This window comes from Sapajus apella, unplaced genomic scaffold, assembly GCF_009761245.1.
Source record: "Sapajus apella isolate SASKATOON/1434 unplaced genomic scaffold, GSC_monkey_1.0 scaffold76, whole genome shotgun sequence".
Lineage (NCBI taxonomy): Eukaryota > Metazoa > Chordata > Mammalia > Primates > Cebidae > Sapajus > Sapajus apella.
Window position 1 is genome coordinate 4556211 of NW_022437016.1, and position 24293 is coordinate 4580503.

Below are 24293 nucleotides of genomic sequence, written 5' to 3' on the forward strand. Positions count from 1 at the left end.
CATTGCTCCTGACAAAAGCTGGACAATTGCTCTGTAGAAATTGTAGCTAACTATGGTTTGTAACTCACAGAAGTCAGCTCAGGTAATGGCATGGGAGCAAAGAGGTAAAATACTGTAAACGTACCAGTTTGATAGCAATAAAGCTATCATTTTTAGAATTGGAAGATCAATTTTAAGTAATCAACACTAAAGATGATCTTTGAATTGGCACCAAATGGCCCAGAAAAAAAAAAAATGTTTGCTGAATATCCTTCTCTATCTATTCAGGGAGACCTTGATCAAAAATTTGGATTAAGCAAGGGATGTACGTGGACGGGGGTTAAGGGGAGGTACAGGTTCATGCCTCTCACCAATGCTTTCAGCCTTTAAATGGCTGAAATTGACAAACATGAATATGGGGCATCATCCTATTCTCATCTTTTGGGCCAACCAGGAATGTTCTGAAAGGAAGAAAAAGTATCTTTTAACATACTTGGTCTAGCTGGTTTTTAATGACTCAGGTCATGTATATCTGGACCTAACAATGAAGGGTGAATATCTTACTTCATAAGGAATACTGTAGGCAGAGTAAAAAGCCACTAGAATTCCCAGAAGGAAGAATTTTTTTTGACTGGAGAACTAGTTTGCCTTAACCACCCCCTCTATGCAACAGAAAGCAAAAATGGATCCACCTCTCTTCATGCATTGAACCGCCATCCTGGTCTCTGGCTATGTCTAAAACCATGGATGAGGCTGGATGCGGTGGCTCACGCCTGAAATCCCAGCACTTTGAGAGGGTGAGGTGGGCAGATCTTGAGGTCAAGGGATCGAGATCATCCTGGCCAACATGGTGAAATCCCATCTCTACTAAAAATACAAAAATTAGCTGGGCATGGTGGTGCATGCCTGTAGTCCTAGCTACTCGGGAGGCTGAAGCAGGAGAATCATTTTAAACCCAGGAAGCGGGTTGCAGTGAGCCGAGATCCTGCCACTGCACTCACTCCAGCCTGGGCAACAGAGCAAGACTCTGTCTCAAAAATAAATTAATTGATTTATTAAAATAAAAACATGGACGATTCTTTCCCCATTTTATGGTGTGGACACATACTCTGGGAATCTAGTCATTACAGTAATATCTATATTGAAGCCATCCTAATTCAAACTCATGAAGACCAAAATCTAAGACCATTTATTTAAATATTCTTCCCATCACCTTTTTTTTTTTCTTCTTCCCCAGAAATACTAGAGCAGGATTTCTCAACCTCTACACAACTGAAAGTACGTTGGATAATTATTTGCTGGAGAAGGCTGTCTTAATCATCGTATGGTATTTAGCAGCATCCCAGATCCCTGGCTACTACCCACTAGATGCCATTAGCACCCCCAACAAACACCACCACCAGCTGGACACCAACAATCTCCCCAAACACAACTGCTACATGTCCCCTTAGGAGGCAATATTACCCCTGACTGAAAATAATTTTTTCTAGCTCCTGTCTCTCCTAGACCAATTAATTCTAAATACCTGGAGAAACATCTAAGCATTGGTAATTTTTTTTTAAACTCTGCATGTAATTCTAATATTCAGCCACTTCTTTGCATATTGGATCAGCATTGTACCTAACTCAACTGCGGTTCTGCTCTCTGTTGAGATTTGTATATCTATGCCACAGGGTGGAATGCCAAACTTGGGAACTGGAAATAAAAAGGGGAAAGAAAAACAAGAGGTTTGTGATGACAAGACTGAAACTGCCATTTTTTTCCATCATAAACCAGAAGGTAGATTTAGACCAAATAACTCAAAGCAAAAGCTTAATAGGAGGATTGGCTTCCTCAGCCAGTTACCCAGTTACTCAAAACGAAGTGTTATCCCTTTTAGAGTGCTCTGACGTAGGCTGAAATCCAAAGAAGCAATACCCAAGCTGTCAAATTTAGGCAGAGCCCCCCAATTTCCTGAGCCTGTTCACCGGAATTTAAATTCCTCTAAGAAAAAGATGTTGTATGGTTAAAAAGGTATGGCTAAATGTTGCTAAATAATATAATATTAATAAAGGCCTGTGGCAAGGAGTCCTGTGTAACTTTGGGCTTTCCATATGCAGGTCTATATCATTTGGGAAGCAGGTGGGCAAAGTCAAGGACGCAGCCTCTAGAATCACACTTGCCTGTGACAGGTCCTACTCTATTACAAATTACTCTTTTACCATGCACAAGCTGTGTAAATGGAGAGACAATAGCAATGCCTACTGCACAGGATTCCTGTAAGCATCAGTTGGAATAATTTCTATACCAGATAAAATGCAATGCTAATCATTTAAGATTTCAATGTTAGCAATTAACTTATCACTATTGTGATTATTATTACTTCTTTGACTGTGGGAGTCGTCATAGGAAAAAATAGGTATTCTTTTTTTCCAGAAAACATCTTTTAATATTACATTGAACTAGTGTTCTCTGTAATATACATTTTAAAATGCTGATTTAGGCCAGGCGTGGTGGCTCACGCCTGTAATCCCAGCACTTTGGGAGGCCAAGGCGGGTGGATCACGACATCAAGAGATTGAGACAATCCTGGCCAACATGGCGAAACCCCGTCTCTACTAAAAATACAAAAATTAGCTGGTCATGGTGGCGCACACCTGTAGTCCCAGCTACTCGGGAGGCTGAGGCAGGAGAATTGCTTGAATCGGGGAGGCGGAGGTTGCAGTGAGACGAGATTGCATCACTGTGCTCCAGCCTGGCACCTGGTGATGGAGCCAGACTCTGTCTCAAAAAAAAAAAAAATGCTGATTTAGACTAATTTATGCTATACTAATAGAAATCCAGTCTTTGCATGGCATGATGTCAAGATTATACCTGGAATCAAAAGGCTGAAGGCTTCTTTCAAGTTCAAACACAAGCCCCTGGAGTGGAGCAAGGGTGGGCTTCTCTCTAAACTCCACTTGTCTGTAAGCTCCTTGAGGGCAGGAATGTTGCTCATCACAAGATAAACTTCCCATGTACAATATCTGGCACATCTAGATGCCTAATACACACTCTTGAATAACTGCTGCATAAAGACCACATCTCATTCATCCTAGTAGAACAATTCACCCATCTCCAGCACCATCCATTTAGACAAGTAGCTTTACCACAAAACCTATTATTTGTGTGAAACACATGAAGGAATTATCAGGACAGCAGAGGAGGGCTGAGAGCTCTACAGCTCTGAAATAAATATGCAAGGCAGCCAGGCAATTAGACTTGGCTTACCAAGATTTGATTTACACTCAACTTTCAGGTACATATTTAGAACTAAAAGGGAGATGCAACGTAAGCCACAAACCGCTTGTTCTGCAACCAGCAGGGAAAACCACTCAATACAGAACCACCTCTTGTGACATAGTGACCACCATTACCAGAATCTCCCCTTTGGCCTGACTCTTCAGATCCAATGAGTACCATATTAAAACCACCTTTGAAGTAATTGCTAAATTTACAGCAGCTACTGATGATCTCACAGTTAGGAAAAAATAAACATAAAATAAAACACAGAAAGGCATTGGAAACACAGGAAAAACCTTTGGACTATCTGGCTTTGAAATTACCATGAGAATAAAAAATAATAATTCCTAGTAAACAACCAGCATCTGAAGTGGAGGAGGCAACCAACATTCTGAAGTGCCTTTAGGGAGCTCCTGCAAAATTCTAAGCTCTGTACACTACTTGATATCTAAGTTATTTCTCTCCACGATTGCATGAGGCATTTAATGTCATCTCAGTTTTACAGATGAGAAAACTGAGTCTCAGAGAGCCTGAAACCTGCCCATAGTCAAAGGAAGCCTGTTGGCATTTGGTAATAAATCAGGTAACGAGGCCAGTTTTGGCAGCTAGCGCCTGAATCCCAGCACTTCGGGAGGCCGAGGCAGGTGGATCACGAGGTCAGGGGATCGAGACAGTCCTGGCTAACATAGTGAAACCCTATCTCTACTAAAAATGCAAAAAATCAGCCGAGTGTGGTGGCACATGCCTGTAGTCCCAGGTACTCAGGAGGCTGAGGCAGGAGAATTGCTTGAAGCTGGGAGGCAGAGGTTGCAGTGAGCCACTGCACTCCAGCCTGGGTGACAGAGCAAGACTCTGTCTCAACAAAAAAGAGAGAGAGAGAGAGAGAGAGAGAGATATCTTAAAAAAAAAAAAAATCAGGTAACTAAGAACCAGGGAGAGTCATGACATCACAGAGCTAGAGCTCATGTCAGGAAGTCCCAGCGACCAGCTTTTGAATTCCAGCTGTGCCACTTCCCAGTCCTGTAATGCGAACAATGTGTGCTTAGTGCCCTTCTCATTTGTGACATGGGACAATAATAGTATTTCCCCTAAGAGTGTGGCTATGACTAGTTAATGACTAATATATGTATAATCTTAACAGAAAGTGAAAATAAATTACTTTGTTAGAATGATGATTTAGACCTCTAATGAAAAAAATTCAAGCCTAAGATAACTTAAATTTTACAAGGCATTCTCACAAAAACTGTATCTCATTGACCTAGTAGGTAGGGCAGACATCATTATCCCTTTCTACAGAGGAGGAAATTGAATATCTGAGAGGTCATTTCTATCCATGGAAAGATCACTGTTTGATTATTCACTTTTTACACCCTCTATCCTTCACCCCTAACTTGGAAAGGGGTGGAGAAGGGGGTGTGGGTTATGTGGGGGCAGGAGAATGTATGTGTGCAATCTATTGGGTTTTTTGGTCATTTCTATATCACCAAATAATTGTACAGTTTATGGATAATGATTGGTGTTAAATTCTTTTTTTCTTTTCCTTTTTTTTTTTGAGACGGAGTTTCACTCTTGTTGCCCAGGCTGGAGTGCAATGGTGCGATCTCAGCTCACCACAACCTCCACCTCCTGGCTTTAAGTGATTCTCATGCCTCAGCCTCCCGGGTAGCTGGGATTACAGGCATGTGCTACCACGCCCAACCAATTTTTGTATTATTAGTAGAGATAGGGTTTCTCCATGTTGGCCAGGCTGGTCTCGAACTCCTGACCTCAGGTAATCAGACCGCCTCAGCCTCCCAAATTGCTGGGATTACAGGCATGAACCACTGCGCCTGGCCCTGATTAGTGTTAAATTCTAAACCAATAAATGTGTGAGTCGGTGAATGTGGCATACATGAATTTGCCCAAAATGAGAAAGCTAGAAAGAGGCTCCAGAATGAACAAAACCTGAATCTCTAGACTCGAGACCCCAAATCCTTTCCACCACCACATGCTGTATTTTCAAACGACAATATTTCACAGAATCATAGAATTTCAGAGATAAGAATGATCTTGGACCACTTCACCCAGCACTTCCATTTCACAGATGAAGAACCAAGGGCTCAAAGAAGTTCCATTAGTTGACCAAAGTTACACAATTAGATAAGAGAGCTGGGTCAGCACCTGAGTTCCCTGACTCTGAGGTCAAAAGTGCTCCCACTGCACCCTGGCGGATTCAAGAGCGGAAAACTCCCCCAAGCCTTCAGGTGGCAACTGAAGTTTGTGAGTGACAGTGTTCATGTCATGCACCCAAACCACTGCATATACACACACTGTTGCCTGGCTTATAAAGCAACATGAAAAGAGGATTCAGTTGGGTTTCAGTTATAAAGGTTCTCATTGGTGTCACTAGCAATGACTTGACCATGACTCTGTGAGCAGAAGCCAGCATCTGTGTGCAAATGCAGGAGAAAAAAGATGGCCTTAGCTAGTAAAATAAGGAGAGAACACTTTGAGAGGCCCAGGGAGGAGGATCATGAGGTCAGGAGTTCGAGATGAGCCTGACCAATACAGTGAAACCCTGTCTCTACTAAAAATACAAAAATTAGTCGGATGTGGTGCCATGCACCTGTAGTCCCAGCTATTCAGGAAGCTGGGGCATGAGAATTGCTTGAACCCAGCAGGTGGAGGTTGCAGTGAACTGAGATTATGCCACTGCACTCCAGCCTGGGCAACAGAGCAAGACTCTATCTCAAAAAAAAAAAAAAAAAAAAAGAGAAAGCTTCTTCCCAGTTTCTTTCTGAAACTTGCAAATCACCCTAGGTTCCAGCCAGGAGGCTTTAGGTCTGGGCAGATCAGTAAGGCTGGCTCTCTAGCATCAAAAAAAAAAAAAAAAAAAAAAAAAATGTAGCACTATGGTAGCCAGGCCTTTTTTTAATGATGAAGATGTCAAGTTTGTAATGTGCCGTGTCCATGTTAGCATAGAGGAAGACAGGCACACTGGAAATTGGCCATGGACATGTTTTGTTGAAACATCAGTGTTCCAACCAAGTGACATACAGGAATGAAAAAGAATCAATTCACAACTGCCCCCGTGAGCATGTCCTAGTTGGCTTTTGCTCTAATTAGCATCCGGATGAGAACATGTCTCTGGATGCATATTTGTATATGGGTTCATATGCACATTATGACAAAAGTTCCACCTAATTCTTATATGTTATAGGTGCCAAATCAATGTTTGTGGTATTTATGATTTCTCAATTATACCCATCCTGCAAATTTTTCTTTATAGAACTTATTATACATGGAAATGTACATGTGTTTAATTAATGTCAGTCTCTCCTATGACAGCAAATACTATATTTATTTTACTCATGACTGTATCACCTGCCATAAACATAGTGTTGAGTCTGTAGCTGGTGCTTAATAATTATTTGAGGATTAAATAAAATAAGGAAGGAATAACTAGATGACCAGGGCCCTGACTTCTGGGTTGAACTCCATCATTTAATTAACGATTTGACTTTGGTTAACTCTTAACTGTAATTTTGGAGCTAGAAAGGATCTTAGAAATCAACTTATTAGATGATTGCAAACTTCGTTTTAGGGGTAGAATCCAAAGTAAAGCACACTTGAAATCTTAACACAATAGTGAATGCTGACCTTCTCCAGTATAAGGGAGGTGTAGGGCTCAGAATCCCGCATATCACCTCTTTGCTACTCTCCCCACATTGCAATGGTTTCTATGGCTACTTAATTAATCCTCAGGTTTTCAAATAACATAGGCTGAAAACTGCTGATCTACATCAACCCTATCATTTGATAAATGAGGAAAGTAGAATGCAAAAGATGAGGGAGCCTACCTAATGTCACAAGACCAGTGCATGAAGAACTGAAATCAGTATTGAGAGGTCTTAATCCCCCATCCTCATTAGCAAACTTTTACCTCTCAACATGTCTAAAACAACCCCCCAGATGTTTACAAATGATTGTAAGGAAAAATGTTTGGAAAAACGTTTTTAGAGCTCTGCAACACTTTACATTTGGAAGCTATACCAGGGGAGGCATCCAACAGAATGTTTGGAAGGAAAGCATTGGGGTCAGGTAAATCAGTGTGTGGACTCCAGCTCCACTCCTTACTAGATGGATCAGTTATAGAAATGCATTCAACCTCCTGATTTTCCCATCTGTAGAAGCTACTGCCCATCTCATGGAGGAGGTTATGAGGATTGAACATCCTCCCTTCGTGGCACATGATAAGTGCTCACTAAAAGGATGCTACTGTTAAATATTCTCAATCTGTGGTTCCATTCATGGTACTTGTTATTTCAACAGCAATAGAAAACACATAGGGATTATCTAACATGAACCAGAGATATCAAACTGCATTACTGCCACCACCCTGTGGTATTATGACTAGTTATCCTCCCAAGAGTACACCTGACTATACCTGAGAGTTTTTTGCATTCTCCAATTCATTTAAATTCACAAATTCATTGTGTGTTTATGATAACAAGGCAGAGCAAAAATCACTATAGGGATCTAGAAATGAATTCTTTATAAGTCATTCCCTCAAAGAGTTTCCAGTTAGGTGAGAAAAATATATAAGAATGCACTCTACTTCCAAATGATTTTAAATTAAAGAGGTGTTAGTGTAGAGAGCTGTGGATATATCAAGGACATGGTGGTTAAGTGGAATGTGAAGACCTTAAGATAGTTTCAAAGAGGAAAGATTTGGACTAGGTCTTTTTCCCGATGAGTAGAATGTCAATAGTCCAAGAAACAGTACGGACCTGCTCAAGAAAATGTTACTTTTTTTCCCAAATGTTTGAATGTGTTTGAGTAGGATGTTGGGTACATTCGCAGCATTTTCAAAACAATGTTACTTATACTTGTGGTTAATTAAAATTATGACTATGGATGCAGATAAACCAGATTATGAATCCCAGTCCAGCCACTTCTAACTGTATAACATTGGACAAGTAACTGAACCTGGCTGAGGCGTGATCACCTAACTGGTAAAGTGGAAAAAACAATCAAAACCTATATCTGATGGTTATTAGAAGGTTTAAATGAGATAATGCATAATAAGTATTAAGCCCCATGCCTAGCATATAAATAAGTACTCAATAAATATTATTTGATCCTCTCCTTGACATTGTTAATCTCTTGTGCAAAGAAAAAAAAAAGTGAAAAACAGCTTGTGGAAGGAGCACAGACCCTTGACCCCGACACTTCTGCGTATAGCAAGGGTTGCACCAATCAATGCCTGATTCCGCAAAGCACAATGTGAATGAAAGGCAAGGACTATTTAGCCCAGGTCTTACCTGTATATTTTATATCTGGTTGTAAATCCTTGACGGTGTCTTTCCACAAAGGATAGGTAGCTCCTGGAGTGGTGGAAAGGCCCCCTGTCTGAAATAAGCCAATCAAATTCCTTGGAGACATGTTGGTCTGTCCCAGCTGGTTCCTGGTGGGAGGGCTGCGCTGAGATACGGCCCCATATAAACAGGAAGTAGAGGAGCTCAACAAACCTCCAGTTCATGCTTTTCTGCCGGCCTTTTTCCTCTCATTCTTGCTCCATTCTGTGGAGTCCTATAGAAGAAATAATAAAAGAGAGAGAGAGAGAGAGAAAGAGAGAAAGCAAAAGAGAGAGGAGGAGAGGGGGAGAGGAGTAAAAGAGACACAGGAAAAGAAAAAAATGTTATTAACACATCTTCATAATAATACCTTTTATCAGTAGCATGCTTTTAGTTTACAAAACTCAATACAGTTCGGGGTAAAAACATAGAATCTATGGATATCTGGGCCCATGCTCCTGCTTTACTGCTTACATGTTATCTAAACATGGACAAACTGTTTGGTCTATTATGGATGCAGTTTCCTCATATGTAAAACTGAGGGTGAGCTTTCATGCCTATATCTTGGCACTTAGCACATTGTAGATGCTCAAGAAAGATGTGTTGAAAAAATGAATAAAATGAATTAATGTGGCAACAGAGCCTCATACACCCAGTAAGAGACATGGAGACACAATTCAAGTAACTATACCATGTACTGTCTTTACTAACAACTTGCCTCTCATAAAGAGGAGTCAATAAACAAGGGTTCCTTTTTATTCTCTCACCAGGCACGTATCCACTGAGCACAAACCTTGCTTTTGCATGATGAGATGAATGCACAAAGTCTGGTAATGGATTATTATCTTGACTATCTAGGTTGAATACTTTAGAGATGAAGAGTTCATGGAGCTTGTTTACAGTTCAGTTCCGCAATGCTCAATGGAATGTCTCCCAAACCCAAAGAAACATGGCCAGAGAATTTGTCTCTTAGTAACTCAGCCTCAAAGGTTGCCAGGGTTCAGAAGGAAAACTGAAGGTGATCATGTTGGCAGGGGGTTTTGCATGCTTCTTTTATTAGGTGGTATTATGGCACAGCGGTGCTGCAATGGCAAGATGCTTAGGACTGAGGGGTAGCTTTGGTAGAGGGTCCTTGTGGAGAGGATAGACCAGAAATCACAAAGCCATGCCAATTTTGTACACAAAATTTACACTGTGTCACCCAGGCTGGAGTACAGTGGTATGATCTCGACTCACTGCAACCTCCGCCTCCTGGGTTCAAGGGATTCTTCTGCCTCAGCCTTCCGAGTAGCTGGGACTAGAGGCGCATGCCACCAAGCCTGGCTAATTTTTGTATTTTTTGTAAAGACTGGGTTTCATTATGTTGGCCAGGCTGGTCTAGAACTCCTGACCTCGCGATCCACCCTCATTTTCAATCTACTTACTCACTTAACTGTTTGTGACCCCACCCTACTTATTCTAACAGAAAGGCAGCTTTAAATCCAGTTTGCATCTGTTAGAAACAGTATTATTTCAGGTCCTGTATTTATCTTCTCTTTCAGCTTCCTCATCTGCAAAATGTGGTTAACAATAGCACCTACACTCAAAACCAGGGTGACAATGAAATGACATAATTTATGTACGGTGCTCCCTCTTGTGCCTGGCATACAGTAAGTACTCAATAAATGGCATGTACGATGATGAGAATAATGATGATGAATGTTGATGCTGGTGTCAACTTGTTCCCTAGGAGACAGTGTTTTTGTTCACCTTGTCCTCACTTCCTGGCCAAACCGTATTTATCCTTCAGTAGCCAGCTGAGATCAGGTCCTCAAAGGTCATTTTCTTTTTTTATTCATTTAAAAAACTGTTAGTCGTTTACTCCTCTGAGCTCTGGTTGGTCATTTTCTGTAACTGCATTTTAGCCCTTACCACCTTGTGTTATACTTATAGGCACACTTCATTTATTATACTTCACTTTATTGAGATTTGCAAATATTAAAGTTTTTACAAATTGAAGGCTTGTGGCAACCCTCAGCCTAGCAAGTCTGTTAGCGCCAATTTTCCAACAATATGTGCTTACTTCATGTCTTGGTATCACATTTGGTAATTATCAAAATATTTCAAACTTTTTTTTATCATTGTATCTGTTATGGTGGTCTGTGGTCAGTAAGCTTTGATGTTATTATTGTAATGATGTGGGGGCACCATGAACTACACCCATATAAGATGGCATGGACACAGGGAGGGGAGCACTACACACTGGGGTCTGTTGGGAGGAAAGTGGGGAGGGATAGCGAGGGGTGGGGAATTGGGGAGAGATAGCATGGGAGAAATGCCAGATATAGGTGAACGGGAGGAAGGCAGCAAATCACACTGCCATGTGTGTACCTATGCAACAATCTTGCATGTTCTTCACAGGTACCCCCAAACCTAAAATGCAATAAAAAAAAAAGATGGCAAACAATCTATAAACGTGTGTGTTCTGACTGCTCCACTGACTAGCTATTCCCTTTCTTTCCCTTTCCTCAGGCCTTCCTACTCCCTGAGAAACCATAATGATGAAATTAGGCCAATTAATAACCCTACAATGACCTCTAATTGTTTAAGTGAAAGGAAGAGGCACAGTTCTCTCACTTTAAATCAAAAGCTAGAAGGCACGGCAAAAGGCAAGACAGGCTGAAAGCTAGGCTTCTTACAACAGTTAGCCACATTGTGAATGCAGAGGAAAAGTTCTTCAAGGAAATTCAATGTGCTGTTCCAGTGAACACATGAATGATAGGAAAGCAAAACAGCCTGGTGCTGAATGAAGAAAGTTTTAGTGGTCTGGATAGCAAATCAAACCAGCCACGATGTTCCCTTAAGCCAAAGCCTAATCTGAGGTAAGGTCCTAACTCTCTTTAACTCCATGAAGGATGAGAGAGGTGAGAATGCTACAGAAGGAAAGTCTGAAGCTAGCAGAGGTTGCATCCTAAGGTTTAAAGAAATAAGCCATCTTCCTAACATGAAAGTACAAGGTGAGGAAGCTAGTGCAGATGGAGAAGGTGCAGCAAGTTATTCAGAACATCTAGCTAAGATTATTGAAGACGGCTACCCTGAACAACCTATTTTCTTTCTTGTTTTGGTGACGGAGTGTTGCTCTGTCACCCAGGCTAGAGTGCAGTGGTGTGACCTCAGCTCAGTGTAACCTCCACCTCCCAGATTCAAGTGATTCTCATGCCTCAGCCTCCCCAGTAGCTGAGATTACAGGTGCATGCCAACACGCCCAACTCATTTTTTGTATATTTAATAGAAACAGGGTTTTGCCATGTCGGTCAGGCTGGTCTTAAACTCCTGGCCTCAAGTGACTGCCTGCCTCAGTCTCCTAGCATGCTGGGATTACAGACATAAGTCTCCATGCCCGGCCAACAACCTATTATCAATGTATACAAAATACACTTATATATGTAGAAGTCGATAATTTTCATAGCTAGAGAGAAGTCAATGCCTGACTTCAAAGCTTCAAAGGACAGACTGATTGACTCTCTTTCATTAGGGGCTAATGCAGCTGGTGACTTTAAGTTGATGCCAATGCTCACCTACCATTCCAAAAATCCTAGGGCCCTTAAGATTATGCTAAATCTACTCTGCTTGTGCTCTAAAGCCTGAATAACTGCACATGTGTTTACAACATAGTTTACCAAATATTTTAAGGTCATTATCAAGAACTACTGTGCAGAAAAAAAGATTCCTTTCAAAATATTATTGCTCTTGACAATACATCTAGTCAGCTAAAGGCTCTGATGGAGATATACGTGGAGATTAACGGTGTTTTCTTGCCTGCTGAAGCAACATGCATTCTGCAGCCAATAGATCAAGGCATGAGTTTGACTTTCAATACTTATTAAGAAATACATTTTATATTGCTATAGCCACCATAAAGAGGGATTCCTCTGATGGATCTGGGCATTGTAAATTGGAAACCATATGGAAAGGAGTCACCATTCTACATGCCATTAACAACATTTGTGATTCATGGGAAGAAGTCAAAATATCAACAGTAACAGGAATTTGGAAGAAGCTGATTTCAAACCTCATGAATGATCATAAGGGGTTCAAGCCTTCAGTGGAATAAATCACTGTAGATGAGACAGAAATAGCAAAAGAACTAGAATTAGAAGTAGAGCCTGAGGATGTGACTGAATTGCTGCAATTTAATGACAAAATTTGAATGGATGAGGAGTTGCTTCTTATGGGTGAGCAAAGAAAGCAGTTTCTCGAGATGGAGTCTACTCTTGATGAAGATGCTTTGAACACTGTTGAAATGACAACAAAGGATTTAGAATACTACATAAACCTTGATAAAACGGTGGCAGGATTTGAGAGTATTGACTCTGGTTTTTAAAGCAGTTCTGTCTTATATAAAATACTATCAAACAGCATCACATACTACAAAATTATTTCATGAAAGGAAGAGTCAATTGAGGTAGCAAATCTCATTGTTGTCTTATTTTAAGAAATGGCCACAGTCACCCAACCTTCAGCAACCACCACCCTGATCAGTCAGCAGCCAACAACATTGAGGCAAGACCTTCCACCAGCAAAAAGATTCTAACTCGCTGAAAGTTCAGATGATCATTAGCGTTTTTTTTAGTAATCAAGTGTTTTTCATAAAGGCATACACATTATTTTCTGAGACACACTGCTATCATACACTTAATAGACTACAGGATATTGTAAACATCAGTTTAAAATGCACTGGAAGGCCAAAAAATTGGGGTGATTCCATTTATTGCAATATTCGCTTTATTGTGGTCATCTGGAACCCAATCTACAATATCTCTGAGATATGCCTATATTTGTTTCTACGTCTGTCTTGTTCATTGGGCTGTGAGCCTTTAATTGGAAATAATCTTTAGAAAACTGTGGCTACTCTCGCTCAGCTGCATGAGACTGCACACTTATGTCTCTTCTCTAGACCTCAGATTTTTATGCCTTCCATATCAAAATATGGTGAAAACACAAACAATTTGTCAACTGTAAACCCATCTCTCTATATGATTAAATATGACACCTCATTTGTCTACTTTTCCAGCTGAATATGAAAGATAAAGCAAAGCTAAGAAAGAGAAAAAAAAATTAAAAGAGAGATGAAATTTCTTGGCCAATTGGTTATTTCTCTCTGTTGCCCATTGCACCGTTTTTTCATGAGTTGCTACGAAAACGCGCTTGTCACTGCAAGTCTCAGCTGTCAGGGGCAAAGGATAAAGAGACGTGAGAGGAGGGGTGAGCTGGCAAAAGCTGTGGCCTGCGATCTCGCTCAGAGCCTCAAACAAAGCCGTACACGTTGAGTGCAGTACAGTAACGACAGCTGCCAAACTGTCTGCCAGAGCCCCCAAGTGGCAAGCAGGGGATGGACGCGATTGTTGGGAGATCCTGGTAGGGACACAACACAGTGAGGTCACAGTGTGTCACCCACACAGCCCTTCTACATGGCTGCTATTGTAAATTGGTGCAGGGTAGGAGCCTGTGAGAGAATACTAAGCTGTTAGACTGCAAAGAAACATGGCTCAGAACATTGCAGCTCTCAAAAGTGGAATGAGGTCATACATGGAAGAGCCATGTGGAGTGTGTGTGTGTGTGTGTGTGTGTGTGTGTGTGTGTGTGTAGGAGAGTGAGACCTCAGCCTATAGTCCCAGGATTAGCTGCAATTTGAAAGATTTAATTCAGTATTTCCCAAGTGTGCCTCTTTTGCCCCCAAGGGAACATCTTTGATTGTCATGACGGAGGGGATGCTGCTGGCATCTGGTGGGTGGAGGTCAGGGATGCTGCTGCTAAACATCTTACACTACGCAAGACAGCCCCCACAACAAAGAATATGGGACCCCACATGTCAATGATGCAAAAGTTGAGAAACCCTGCTCTAATCCAACTCCTTTTTGCAGATGACAACCTGAGTGGCAAACTGGGCTAGACTCCTATCTTCTAGCTCTCAGTTACAAGTCCTTCTCATTCTGCCACATTATCTGGGCCAGGCACTGGGCATGCATAGCTGTGTTTCAACCTGCTTTGTTATTAGAGTCTGTGATGCAATCTACGCTTCCTCAAGTAGAGATGAATACTTCACGGAAAAAGTCAGAATATATCTCTGTTGATTTAGAAAATCACAATGATCCGCAGAGCACCAGAAATGAAAATGAAAGGTTCTACACAGTCCTTGACTCTATTAATGGAAATCGTTATTTTTTGGGCTTGAACAAGGATGCATATATATGTTACCCAAATATATATATAAGTTATGATGCCAGGAAATGACTCCCATTGTGTAAATAAGACCATATCAGCACCAAGTGTGTTGGAGACTCAAGATAATATGAGAGTCGCATTATTGATATTTATTGAGCATCTACTACATGCTGGCCCTAAAATGGTTTTTCTTGGTAGTTGCCAAAGCATACAGTCTAGAGCAGTTATTAATAAATATATATTCCACAAGATGGGTATGGTTATCCCATTTAACAAATGAGCACCTTAGGACCTGGAGACATTGAATAGCTTTCTTAAACTCACAATTCCCAAGTGTCAGACTCGGGATTCTAACCCGCATATATCTCATTGCACAGTCTGTACAATTTCCAGCATTCCCCAGCCCCATCTCACTCCAGCTGAAATTAGATGCCGCCCTCCAGAGATTCAAAATATAATGGGGGAGTCACAGCCACGTGTGAACAATCTAATATGAAATATACTGCCATAAATACTATAATAAAAAAATGAAGTCCGGTGGAAGAATGGAGGCCACAGAAATTGTTTTTAGCAAGGGGTCTGGAAGAGCTCTGTAGAAGAGGGAGGTAGTACTTGAGAAGGGTTTCAAACAGCATGTAAGGTTTTAGTGAGCACAGATGGGGAAAAGAAAGTTTCAGCAGAACAAATAGCCTACAAAAAGCCTTGGGTGGGTGGGAGAAGGCAGGAGAGTGATAAGATGTGTGCTGGGGATAGCACACCGGGTGGCAGAGGGTTTAGGGTGAACTGGGGCCCCGAGGCAGTGGATCACCCATCTCTCACTCTCTCACTCTCTCCCTGTCATCAAATGAACTGTGGATTTCACTTCTGTACTGCCCACTAAGTTCAAAAAGTACTGTAGATGTTCAATAAAATTATCTGTTCATTCACCGCTATAGTGAACAACTATTATGTGTCAGGTACTCTTCCAGAAGATAGAAATTTACTAGTGCACAGAACAGCCAGGGCCCTCAAAGAGCTTACTTTCAGTTAGCAGGGAGGGAGGAAGAAACAAATGGGCACTGACTCTATGTGTGGTGGTTGCGGAGTGCTCTGAATAAAATCAAAGCAGGTCAGAGGGGTGAGAGTGCAGGTGCTGCTTTCTATGCAAGGGTGCTCAGGAAAAGCATCTCTGAGAAAGGGGCTTCCAGGCGGAGACCTAAAGAAAGTAAAGGGATCAGTGGTGCTGATGCCCCAGGGAAAAGCAACATCAGTGGAAAAAAGGAAAAGAGATAGGGACAGGGCAGGTTCATGTTCAGCCATACTTAGAAGTCAGGTTGCATTTCAGTCTCCCACAGGGAGCTTACACTTCAGTTGCTGTAAAAGTCATTTTGAGGAAGAGACCACACATTAAATGAACATTTACTATGTGCCAGAAACTGCACTTGCTTCTTTACACATGTGACCTGTGGAAATACCAGGAGGGCAAGGGGTGATGGTCCCCATTTTATACATGGTGGAGAGGGGAGACCAGCGTTCAGAAAGACAAAGTAACTGGCCTCATACCACAAAGCTGGCAAACAGCAGATTTAGAACTGTAGGCTGTGCTGTTCTATGTGAATTTGGGAGCCCCTGGCCATGTGTGTTTATCAAGAGCTTTCAATGTGGCTAGTCTAAATGGAGGTGTGCTATTCATAAAAATAAACACCAGCATTTCAGAGACTTAGCAAAAATAATGAATTTATTTATTTTTTTGAGACAGGGTATCACTCTTATTTCTCAGGCTGGAGTGCAGTGGCACAAATACAGCTCACTGCAGCACTGACCTCCAGGGTTCAAGCGATCCTTCTTCATCAGCCTCCCCTGTAGCTGGGACTACAAGCACATGTCACCATGCCAGCTACTTTTATTATTTTTTTTAGAGGATAATTTTATTATCTGGGGGGGGCTCAAGCCATCCTCCCACCTTGGACTTCCAAAGTGCTGAGATTATAGGTGTGAGCCACCATGCCTGGCCAACAGAATTTTAACTAGCTCAGTAATGTTTCATATTGATTACATGTTGAAATATTATGATCTGAGAAATATTGTATTAAATAAAAAATTAAGATGGCTGCTAGAGATTTTAAAATTACGCATGTGGCTGGTATTCCACTTCTATTGGGCAGCGGGGGCCAGGATGAACTCTCATACTCTCTGACACTGCTCCGGAAGGTCATTCATCCATCTCCACATTTTTTTTTTTTTTAGACGGAGTTTCACTCTTGTTGCCCAGGCTGGAGTGCAATGGCGCAGTCTTGGCTCACTGCAACCTCCACCTACCAGGGTCAAGCAAATCTCCTGCCTCAGCCTCCCGAGTAGCTAGGATTATAGGCATGCGCCACCGCGCCCAGCTAATTTTGTATTTTTTTAGTAGAGATAGGGTTTCTCCATGTTGATCAGGCTGGCCTCGAACTCCCAACCTCAGGTGACCCGCCTGCCTTGGCCTCCCAAAGTGCTGGGATTCCAGGCCTAAGCCACCATGCCTGGCTCCATCTCCACATTTTTATCAACAGCATGGAACCCAACTTACTATCCCTTAGGGCCTTGGGGTTCAGCCACTCCCCGCTTGCCTCTTGCCTCCATAATCACCAAACTAACAAACAATAAATATACTGGAAATATAAATTCCCATGCACAAGGGCCACATCTCCCAATCCCCATGCCCTAGCAACAGTCTAGAATATCTACCACTATGCATTTCAGAACTGCTGTTCTTCCAAAAGATTCACAAAGGGAATTTCCTAGCCCTGGAGTTTAGAGCTTGTGAAATGAGAGGCTGGTTCTATTCTGAGTGCTGCCCTTGACCTCCTGTGACCTCCAGTGAGTCACAGGCCCATTGCTGCACAGGGCTCTGGTCTACCCAGAGCTGCCAACACTGGCTGTGGTGTGGCAAGCACGTGGGGGCCTTGGTTGAACTGTGCTATATATAAGACTGCAGTGTTATTAAGGGAATCGGGTTCATCCCACACAGAGTGCATTCTCTAATTGTTGCTATTGTAAATTATTTACATCCGAGGCACGCACTCAGAAGGAGATGAGAGAGAATGACCTTCCAGCAGCGCTGTTACCAAGCTCATCCTCTGGAGATTTCTGCATGGATGGCTGAGCCATGACCCATATTCTGGGCCAGAGGTAGAAGGGAATACCTCCTCCCAATCTCCACCCAGGTCCGTGAGAAACTGGGCTGATGATGGGATCTGGCAAGTTAACCCACAATACCTGCCTCCTAAATCTGAGTCAACTGGATAATCTCATATAGGCTTAACTCCCAAATCTGCTTCTCCAGATAAGACTTCCCACCAGGAATGCAGACCTTCAAAGCTGAGTGACCTTGGGCATGTTATGAACCCCCTCTGTGCCTCAGTTTCCTCATCTGTAAAATGTGGCCAGTAATGGGAGATGCACATCTCTCAGAGTTCAGATCCAAATTAAATATAATTTTAAAATGTAACTATTTGTCTTGGTTTAAACTGAAGCCCGAAACTATAGCTACCATACAGGTGCATGACTGTCATATAGAACTTATAAAATCAGGCAACCGAAATGCACTTTTTGGGGGTTCTTAACTTCTTACCCACATTATAGCATTAAAAGTAAGATGCCAGGACTAGGAGTGGAGTTTAAGTGGCCTCTGACAGTGTTGAGACATCCTTTCTACCCTTAAAACTTCCCAGGGGCAGAACTGGGTACAGAGGCCTCCCACCTCAGGCTTCCACAGGACAACTCAAAGAGCATGGCAAATGTCTCCTGGAGTTTGGGGGAGCAGGGAGGATTGGTGTCTAACTCACATCAGTTAAATCTCAAACAAAAATTCCAAAGAGAGAAATCCAAAGACAGGCAGGCTGAACCCCAGCAGCAAAGAACGGGCTGCAATTTGGGAAGTAACCACCTAATTCATGGGTAAAAGGAATGTGCCCCCACCCCTTCCCATAGATCAGAGGTGGGCAACCTGCAAGGGAAAACCTTCAGTCCTAATGCAGAGGGAGATGTGATGCCAGAGACAGGAAACTGGAATCTCCCTGCCATGTGCCAGGAGTCCAAAGGATGAGTGACAGGCAAGCAGCTGAAGATGCATTTTCCTACATCAAAGGAATCATAAGTAAGAAATCCCAGAGAAAAAGGAAAACTCCAAAAATACACAGAAAGAAATGCTGCCAGTAGGAAAAGGTTAGCATTAAACATCTGCCAAGGCTGCAAAGCACTGATACCAGATCATCAGAAAATACTCATTAAGGAAGGTTCCTTCTATCTCCTTACGTCTCCATTGTTGGCCAAGCCTTGTGACTTGAAGAAGTCAGAGGTCAAGGTTAGCAAGATGGAGGAGCCATGATAAAATTGTAACTTAGGGAAAGAGGCAAATCTGGAGGAAGAGTAAAGCTTTCACTTTAAATAAAATATTTATTGTACTATCCTGAAATAGACACATTGATTACTGAGCAGAGACTACGTATAGAGAATAGAGGTGAACCCCCAAATTTTAAAAGTCACCTGAAAAAAATCATAATCTTTTACAATGCTCAATCAAAGTGAGATTTAATCAGATTTCTCAAGAATTGAGATATTCAAGATAATCATGAAGACTAAAGGATGGATTTACATCTACTATCACTAATGCTGACCCTTGCTCTAAGTGGATTTTGAACACTGGGGAATTGAGATATCAGCTAGTAAAGTTAATATGTGTAAATAATGTATACACATACAATCATAGGAAGGAATATTGCCAAAAATGTGTACCGATTGTTACATGCGTATCTTATGAAAACATTCTAGAAAACCCTGGAATGAGTGTTCATTATAATTTATATATTTTACATTATTATTTTTGACCACATAATCAACATCTGTAGGAAATTCCACAGGCTTCTCAAACTCAAAATACCCCCAACTAAACTCATCATCACCCTCTCAAACTTTCCTTTCTCCTAGTATACCCCAGCCAAGTTAACACATAATATCCCAAATCATGCCTGTGAGAAGCTTGGGACTTTTCCTAACTTTCTCCTCCATCCTATTCAGCCATTGTCACTGTCGCCACCACCCTCTCCACATCCTGTCAATTTCCTTTGCTTTCACATCCATCTGCTTCCTTTGCCGGTCGTATCCTTCTTCCTTCTCTGTAAACCTCAGAGCAATCTTACACTCTTCCCTTTGCCTTTCACACTTCTCTTTTCTAAGCCTATCCTTGCTTGACACATGTCATTCCATTTGGAACATGGCTAAGTCTCACTTGGATTATCACAACCATCTTCCTACTGGTCTTCTCGCTTCACGTCTCTCTACCACCTCCATCCTAAGCATTCGTTGTCAAAGAGATCTTTCAAAATACAGATATGACACTCACTTAATTTAACAGATCCAACCATTTCCTATTGATTGTTTCACGCCTTAGTCTTGCATTCAACAATAAGCTGAATCATTTTCCTACTTCCGTGATTCCATACCACATTCTCAACTCATCCTGTTCTCCAGATTCTCTCCCCAATTGTACCAACTGAACACACTGTAAATCTTCATGCCTCAGTGCCTTTGTTTAGACTGTTCCCTCTCCCCGCAAATGCCCATCCCTGTTTCCCAATTTCATTATAGGAAATTCATGGCTAGGAGTGAATGAAAGATTATTGAGTATGTATTACTTGCTCGATACTATGCCAGACTCTCATGCCCCACAGCATTAAATCAACAGAACCATCCGATAAGACTAAATTGCATTATTTCAATTTTTGCAGATGATAAAGCTAAGGCCCTTTTAAAAACCTGATTATTTTTCCAGTGTCTTCGTATCTAAAAATGGCAGAATTGATCTTAAACCTAAACCAATTCTGAGTGCTATGACTCAGGGTTTTAAAACAGCAAGCTAAGAAACCACATCATCCCCAGTTGTAGTTTTCTCATTTTGACCAGTGTGAACTACCACAAACAACAGTAAAAATGTTAATAAAGAGAATTTCTGTTATGTCATCTTGAAGCATGAAACTCCTGGAAATAGTGAATCTAGAGAAGTTCACAAACCTGGATAAAAATTAAAATACATAGAATAATTTTTTGAAATTTTTCTGTGATCCTGAGTATTATTTTTTATTAACAATATAAACATAAGTCATGTATAATATCTTTTTCTTTTTAAATATTTCATTTGGACCCACATTTAGAAACGTGAAGATCTAAGGTCAGGGAAACTGCCTTTGGAGTTTTCTCCCCAAATTATCAGCAGTCGATGCAAGACATCTTTCAAAAGGAAAGTGAAATAAACATCTTAGAGTGTTTACTCTAGGCCAGTTTACTGAAATTCAATAGATATTTATTGAGCTTCTATTTTAATTGGTTCTCACAGTCCAGAATGCAAGATGGACACAGAAAAAGGTAATTACGATATAGTGTAATAACGGAGCAAAGACAGGATACATCCAGTCTAAACTAGGGTTTCTGGCAATGCTTCCTGGAGACGACATCTACATGAGGCCTAAGAAGACAGAGAGACATTTGTGAGGTAACAAAAAGTTGGGCCTGCATTTCAGGCCAAAAGAGACACATGTGAAATAGCATGAAGCAGTGTGTTGTGAACGTAGAATCTACAAATATTTCCCAGTTGCTGCAGTGGGAATTTTGAGGCAGCGAGTTGTGGAGGATGAAATAAAACCTCAATGGGATCACTTATTACATAATCATATCATTACCCACAACTGGTAGTCTCTTGAGAACCAAGATTATTTTTCATTTTTGTTTTAGTGCTAGGGTACATGTGCAGGATGTGCAGGTTTGTTTCTTAGGTAAACATGTGCCATGGTGGTTGGCTGTACCTATCAACTCATTACCTAGGTATTAAGCCCAGCATGTATTATTTTTCCTGATGCTTTCTCTCCCACCCTGCCTTTCCCCAGCAGGCCCCAGTGCATGCTGTTCCCCTCCCTGTGATGGATCAAGATTCCTTTTTCCCATTCTATGCATGTCCAGCATCTGCAACCAATTATTGGGTAGTCACTGAATCGATATTTATTGAATGGGTGAACTGTACAAACTGAGATCTAGGATTCACTCCATAGGATCACAGGGAACAATGGGAGGTTTCTAAACACAGTAGCTCTATATCAGAGGTTCATTTTAGATGAATTACACCAACTGCAGGGGTTAGTGGATAGATTTAATGTGGGATAAGGAAGAAATTGAGGGCACCATAGATTATATATGGTCTGAACAAGACATCTTGTATTAGATGGAAAGTAAAACTGAGAAGCAAAATTAGCAAAATTTGGTGACTATGTGCGTGAAGTGAGAAAAGGAAGGTGTATACAATGGCTCCTAGGTCTGTTTTGGCAACCAGGTTAACAATGGTGCTATTAATGATAATAAACAATACTGAAAAAGGAATGTTTTGAGTAAATGATGACAAGTTTCCTCTTGGATCTGTTAAATTTGAGGTGTCTGTTGACATTCAAGTTAGGATTTTTAGTAGGCTAAGAATCCTTGAGCCAAAAAGAAAAAGGAGGAGGAGGAGGAGGAGGAAGAGGAGGAGAGGGGGAGGAGGAAGAGGAGGAGGAGAGGGGGAGGAGGAGGGGGGATGGGAAGAGGGGGAGGGGGAAGGGGAGGAAAAGGAGGAAGAGAGGCCAGGAATAGAGTTAAATGTTTGTAAATCACTATAAACAAGTGGTGATTAGAACTCCAAGAGTAGATGAGACCACTCAGTGAACACATGAGTCAAGAGTAATGCAAATAAACAATAATCAATGCTCCTTTTTAATCAACATGAAGAGAAAGAGATGCCACGAAGTAGACTGAGAAGAGATAGTATGATGAGAGAAGGGGAATTATGACAGAATAATGACAACAGAGCAAGGGGAGCAGGGGTATGTAAGAAGAAAAGGGTCTCAAGTTTCAAAAGCTGCAGAGTGCTACAAGACAAAGATGCAAAATATCTACTAGACTTAAGAATACAGAGGTAGTTGACAGCTGTCAACAGCTTGATGGGAACAGAAGATTCACTGAAAGAGATTAAGGCATGAATGGGATGTGAGTCAATGGAGACATGGAGTGTAGAGTACTTGACTAAGATGGAAAAAGCAGAGGAGCAGTATCCAATGCCTCTTCTTTCTCCCTACCAGAGAAGGAAACCAATAGTCAATGGAAGATTTGTTTTTATTTAGGGAAAGGCTTTAGTATATTTAATCCTAGGATATACCTAGAATTAAAGAATAAAATATTGGAGAGAAAGATAGTTAGCACTTACTGAGAGAGCATAATGGAGTCTGGGATAGGGTGGTCAAACTCTGGACCAGCCACTCAGTAATTAAATGGAAAGTGTATATGGCTTTAGTGAGCCATAGGCTGATAAGGGAGATAAATCTTTTTTTGTAATTTGTAAAACCCAAATTACAAACAATAGATTGAGTATCAGAGATCTGAACAATATTGTTAGAGCAAAGGAAGGGAGAAGTAACTCAAACAGAGCCAGTTTAAAAAGACTTCTCAGGGTAGCTGAGATTTGACTTGAGCTCTAATGGTTCAAACAGGGATGTGCTAGCTGAAAGGAAAAAAAAAAAAAAAAAAAAAAAACCTCTAAGAGAAGTTTTTCCAGGTCATGAGACCAGTGTGAGAAAACGCATGGAATCATAAAAACCCACCACTAAAATGAATAAGGAAAAATAAGTAAGAAATATAAAGAGTAAGAAGTTTGCTCTTCCCAGAGAGGCAAACTGAAGAGCTTGGGGGCAGAAATAGATGTCAAAAATAGAATCTGGCACTACACAGGTGCTCAAGATATAGTGGATCAATAAAGAAAACAGATGGTTCTGGTGAATTAATGGCTCTGAATTCTTCCCTGGGGTTAATTATTCTTAATATTCAGTGAAGAAAATACACAAAACACTTAACTTTTGTGTTTGAATCCAAATTCCAATATTTACTCATCCAAAGTTCTCACCCTTGGCCTGATATTTTCAGCAGGTCCCTACTGAAATCATCTGAAAAGTTCTTGGTGGATTCATTGGTATAGAAACTACCTGGGTTCAGCTAATTCTTCTGCAATGTTGTCTTTCTTTTATAAAATACCCATTAAATGATGAACTAAAAGTACAGCAATAGCCGACACTTGTCCATGACAATCACAGAATCCAAGAAAGAAGGCAGGGGGTGATGCATGAGTATTTAAACAGGTGCTGGATGTGCCTGGGTCAGCAATCACAAGTTCAGTTTGGAGACTGAGCACTCTCTGCTTCTTCCCACTTTCTCAAGGCTCTCCTCACACTATCCTTGCATTCCAGTAAAACTTCATGCTGCGAAGGGATTAAGTTCCCATTTGGTCCCTCGGTCACTTTTAACATACACAGGGCAAAGGCTTATATTCCTTATTCCAGTGACGAAAAAATGAATAGTCAGGGAGGTAACACTAGTAAATAATTTTAATAAAATATGTATAATTAACTTAACCCTAAAAACAAGTATCTGAAGAAGATGTGATTATCATTCTCATTTCATAGAAAAAGCCAGAAAGTTTTAGAA

At 41.2% G+C, this 24293-nt stretch overlaps 1 protein-coding gene across 1 annotated transcript in view; it reads right to left on the minus strand.

Moving 5' to 3' along the window:
* Nucleotides 1–24293, minus strand: part of BRINP1 (BMP/retinoic acid inducible neural specific 1) — a 203742-nt gene that overhangs the window by 138945 nt on the left and 40504 nt on the right. The window contains exon 2 of the mRNA XM_032251437.1: nucleotides 8544–8811. Coding sequence (XP_032107328.1) covers nucleotides 8544–8761 — 218 coding nt within the window. The 5' untranslated portion in view covers nucleotides 8762–8811. The remainder of the gene's footprint in view (nucleotides 1–8543; nucleotides 8812–24293) is intronic.